Source organism: Plecotus auritus, assembly GCF_963455305.1.
Source record: "Plecotus auritus genome assembly, chromosome: 4".
Lineage (NCBI taxonomy): Eukaryota > Metazoa > Chordata > Mammalia > Chiroptera > Vespertilionidae > Plecotus > Plecotus auritus.
The window spans coordinates 63629237-63634348 of NC_137775.1; the positions used below are offsets into that span (position 1 = coordinate 63629237).

The 5112-nt window shown below is 41.4% G+C and overlaps 1 protein-coding gene across 5 annotated transcripts in view; it reads left to right on the forward strand.

Annotated features, from left to right (window-relative positions):
- Window positions 1-2832: 2832 nt before the first annotated feature.
- The window catches only part of HMGN3 (high mobility group nucleosomal binding domain 3), a 34552-nt gene continuing 32272 nt past the window's right edge, over window positions 2833-5112 (forward strand). For 2 of the 5 annotated variants that reach the window (XM_080663403.1, XM_080663400.1), the window contains exon 1: window positions 3038-3218. In XM_080663403.1, the coding sequence (XP_080519529.1) occupies window positions 3204-3218 (15 nt within the window). In that variant the 5' untranslated portion in view covers window positions 3038-3203. Of the gene's footprint in view, window positions 3219-5112 lie in introns of all 5 variants that reach the window. The other 3 variants (XM_080663404.1, XM_080663402.1, XM_080663401.1) reach the window with 3 other exon arrangements.

Below are 5112 nucleotides of genomic sequence, written 5' to 3' on the forward strand. Positions count from 1 at the left end.
TAGCATAAATGATTTTGTCCTGCTGTTTGAAAACTGCTGAGGTAGGTGTAGGATTCTAGCCTCTTGGAGTAGGAAAGAAGGGGAGAGGACTTGGAATTGGAAAAGAAGCTTGCTCACAATTTTGTCCTTCTTTCTTCCTCAGGCAGTAACGCCCTTCATCCATCCATTGTCTATCTTGGCTTAGATAGTATCCACATCCTATAGAGAAGACTTCAGTCTTAGAGTTGATATATCAAAGCAGGAAAAATGCTCAGCGGAATGTACTGATAACAAATGAGTCTTTACTTGGCCTCCTCACTGTCTTGCATGTGGTAGTCTCACTTTTCTTTTATTGCCTAACCTGTAATTCAAGTTACCCACCGAACCATTCTCTTTGCCTATTCCTCTTCCCTTCAGGGATGCTGGAGAGGTCTGCACTTCTTTTCCTAGACCTTGAAGGCTACTGAAGGTACAGGGAGAACCCTCCATTCCCTAGTGTCCAGCTCAGGCAGGTGTAATCCACCTAAAGGAAAGAGAATTGATGTTCTTATTTATTTTACAGCTAAAGTTCTTATTTCGATCATGTGTAAATGAACTAAGAGACTCAAATGACCCAAGATCCCCACAATCAACTTTCTTTATCCAGCTAGCAAGCTTCATTTTCATTGCAGCCACTTCACTATGTGCAGTAAAAGCATTCACAATTTTCTCTGCTGTTGATTGTGTGTAGTCTTGAAAAATACAAAGAAGCCAATGTCATGAGTCACTTTTCATCACAGAAGGAAAAAACTCACCCTAGCCCCATCTTTGTTGTGACACCTTCTTATCTCCATAAAGAAAAACAAAAATCCCTGGCTGATTGGTTGGGTGTCATCCTGTGCACCAAAAGTTTGCTGGTTCTATTCCCTGTTAGGGCATATGTTGGGTTGGGGGCTCATCCTGGGTAGAGGGTGGCTGATCGATGTTCCCTTCTCACATTGATATTTCTCTCTCTCCTTCTCCCTTTCTTTCTCACTAAAAATCAATAAAAGTAACTAAAGAAAAACAACAATTCAACACAGATTTCACTTGCTACCAGTTTCCTTCCCATACACATCTTATTAAAACATGTATTCAATGGCTTTTTTTTAAACCATCAAGCACTTTGCAAATTAATTCTCTCCTAAGACAACGTCATTATAAATAGGCTTTTTACATAAAATTATTAACCTTGAAGTTTCTACCCAGTTTTAGAGCAAAGAACTGATTTTATCCCAGTTCTTTTTAATATATTGTGATCCACTGAAAGCAAAGAATCTATAAGCACTAGTTTAAAAAGGTTCTCATATTTGGGGCAATATGAGCATAAAAAATAGCAATAATGGCAATAGATAGAAATACATCAAATATATAAAAATCCACAGGTTCCTTGAGATAGTATAAAAAAAGGAAGTCAATAGATAGAAATACATCAAATATATAAAAATCCACAGGTTCCTTGAGATAGTATAAAAAAAGAAAGTCATTGATCACTTCTGAAATTTGCTAGGATACCAATTAACTATTCTGAAATTAACAAAGAAAAAATCAAGCATTAAAATTACTTTATGACATTGTTTTATACATATTTACAGCCTCTGTGTGACCAAAGTGGATTTGGTCATATTTAAAGTATAAGACTTCAATATATTTTCCTGTGATGGAAACTTTTGTCTTCTAATATAATTATGAAACTAACCTTGCCTAATTTTGCTTTTCCTATAATTTCACATGAATGAAATTATTAGTATAGTCTTTTGTATTTGACTTCTTCCAGGCAACGTTTTGTTTTGACATTTATCCATGTAGGAAATTTTGTTCCTCTTTAGTGCTGAGTAGTATTTCATTGTATGTTTTTACCACACTTTATTTACCCATTCAGTAGTGCTTTTCCTATAGCTGTTGAAATCAACATGTTGGTTTTTTTCCTTTATTCTATTAATATGGTAAATTCCATTAGATGTTAAACCAACTTTGCATTCCCAGGATAAACCTCCCTGGTCATGATGTAGTATCCTTTTAAATGTTATTGGGTTTGATATACTAAAGTTTTGTTCAAGATTTTTATGCCTGTGTTTATGAAGGATATTGGTCTTAGCTCTCTTTACTTTTTAAGAAAGAAATGGCCATGCAGTGGCTTTTGGTATCAGGGTAAAACTGATCTCATAAAATAAATTTGGAAGTGTTTTTGTAATGCCTATTTTATGCCTAGCAGATCTTCGAGATCTAACATCAAACTATACATAAATATAAATCATGTATATGAAAATATATGCTTCAAATATAAAAGAATCTGTTCTGACCTTATTCATTCTTTTTTAAATTTCCATTACCAATATATCCTCTTCATCTTCAATCCTAGTTTGAAATACTTTGGATTGGTGAGTGATTTATAATCACAGATTTTTTTTAATTGTTGACAGTATTGCAGATGTCCCGCATTTTCTCCCACTATGTCCCCCTCCACCCAGCCCCTGCCCCTCCCCAGGCCTTCACCACACTATTGTCTGTGCCCATGGGCTATGCATATATGCATATATGTTCTTATAATCACAGATTTTAGGAAATAAGAGCTAAACAATTTTAGGGATTAATGTCACTAGATATCTAGAGGCGAAAACTAAGACCCTTAGGGATTGCCAGACTTCCAGAACAGAGCACCTGTCCACACTTAGAGGTCTCCATCATATAACATTCATTACAAGCCTTTATGAGTCATAAACGTATAATGTGTCTGCTGTGTATATACTTACATTAAAAAGTTAATGTGTCCTTCCTTAATATTTTTCCTCCCTATGAAGGTCAGCCCACACTGGCACAATCCAAAGAGAGAGCAGCAAAACAATGAAACTCCAGGATCCTGTGGCTTGGGGTTTACTAGTAGAACTGGGCATGCTCAGTCGCCAGGCAGATTTTTCCGTGAATTGGAAACTACAACAGCGCCTACTGAGCGCGCAGAGGTGGGCGTGCCCTCGTGGAATTTAGAACGTTGTCGCAGCCAATGGGGCCTCGCGGCCAGCTGCCGGCGCTTCTCATTGGAGGAGCGGGGAGGCCAGCGAGTAAAGGGCCCCCTGAGGGAGCAGTGGAGGTGCAGGTCGGAGAGGCCGTGCCCCGCGCGTGAGCAGCAGCAGCGGCGGCAACATCCAGCGGCAGTACCAGCAGTTCCAGCCCGTTGCTTTACTTTTTGCTGCACGAACATAGTCATTATGCCGAAGAGAAAGGTAAGTCTTACCAAAAAAAGATTTCAAAGGCCTTCAAATTGTGCTTCCAGCAAACCTTGTCATTGCAATGGCTTGCGCAGAATGCGCTCAGTACTAAGTCGGCGATTGCGAATCTCTTTGCTCTCTACGCTTGTTTTCAGATGCTTGTTGTGGACATTTCTCTCCTTCCGTCCGTCCCCATCGATCTCTGAATGTTACTTTCTGTCCAGCGACGCGGTTTCCCCTCTTTTTGAACTCATTCTCTGCGGAATGGTTTCCATCTCCTGCAAGAAGCAAAAGCGGTTTACATTTCCCCTTCCAGGAGGGGAGTTTCCTGTGCCAACTGCCAGGTTGTAGTTAGTGTGGAGGAAAAGCAGCGAGAGGGCGGAAACGCGTCCATGCATAAGGAGATCGAAAAAGATAAGTCGGACAGATGTTGGGGTTATTCCCAAGTGGGCCGTGCCCACGGCTGGTGCGCCGCGATGGCTCTTGAGGCTACGGGAGAGGGAAAGCCATGTTTAAAATAGCACTCACCCCCCCTGCTCGCTCCGCTGCAGACCCGTATGTACCAACTCCAGTGTCAATCAGGGCTGGGACGCCGAGGCGGGGCCGTGGCGGCCGGACTTGCCCCCGCAGTTCGCGGAGAGAGCGGCGGAGTTGGCGACGTGCACACGGGCGGCGCCTGGCCTTGGGTCACCCACTGTGGCTGCCAAGGGCAGAGGCCACCCAGTCCGCTCCCGCGACCCAAACCCACAGTCGAGGAAGGCGGGGTCCGCCCTCTCCGGCCCCCCTCCGTGCGTAGAGGGAACGGGGGTCATATTAGTCTCATCTTCTCCTTGCGGACTATATGTCCCCTTCCGCGCGGGCACTGGACACCAAGTGTCTCGCACAGGGACGTCTCTCTCTCGGAGTCCGGGCTGCGACTTGTCATTGTCCCAGGGAGGGATGGGAAGGCTTCCCGCCACCCGGAGAAAACAGGTGTGTGGCGGCTGTTCTTAATAAAATGCTTTGCACCCTCCCACTGCCTGCACCAGTGTTCCCAACAGTGTCAACCAGTGAGGGTATTACATTTGAAGCATAATTACAAATAATATCCTGTTTTATCAGTTAAAGACTGTGGACTGATTTGTGTGTTTAAGTGAATGCATTACTTAAAAATATTGAAGTTAAAAAATACAGCAGCTTTTGCAGTATCTGTCATTATTGAAAATGAAAACTTGTCTCTACTCCTTTTTTAAAAAAACATTAAACCAGTTTTTAAAAAAATCTTAGTTTATTGTGCACATGCTGTGTGCTTCTTACTGTGAGAATATTTGGCTTGCATGATCTATCTCATTTAATCCTCAGAACACCTTGAGGAGTGTTATCACCATTGTACTGGGGATTAGAAACTTGAAGTACCCACTGTCTCACCAACCAATAGCTAGTTCCAAAGATTTAATTAGATTCTGTAGGTCCAAATTTCTTACCTTCAAACATTATTTACTCATTCTCTTCATTTAGTGCTGGGTGGGTCAAGAGGAATTTAGGAAATCCAAGATACGTCCAGCCTAAGAAGATGGATGGCTTATTGAGAGTGCTAATACTTGAGATTCATTATTTGAACCTAATTTTTATGACAGTATTTTTTCCAGCCCTGTTGTATTAAAATAAGGATATTAAAATGATGTCACCATTTTCAGCATTTTATCTGAGCTTTAATGACAAGGCTTGGAATTCTAGTAGAGTCAAAGGAACTAATCATCGAGAAATGGGTTACAGGGTTAGTTGGTGCCATTTCCTTTCCTTAGAATTATTAACAAATTTAGATAAACAGTAGGTTACATGTGCACAAACCCTTATGTTTAATGGACCCTGACACGGTAGAATCCTTGTTGTTCAAGAGCCAGAGTTGGTGAAACCATTACTTTTTCTT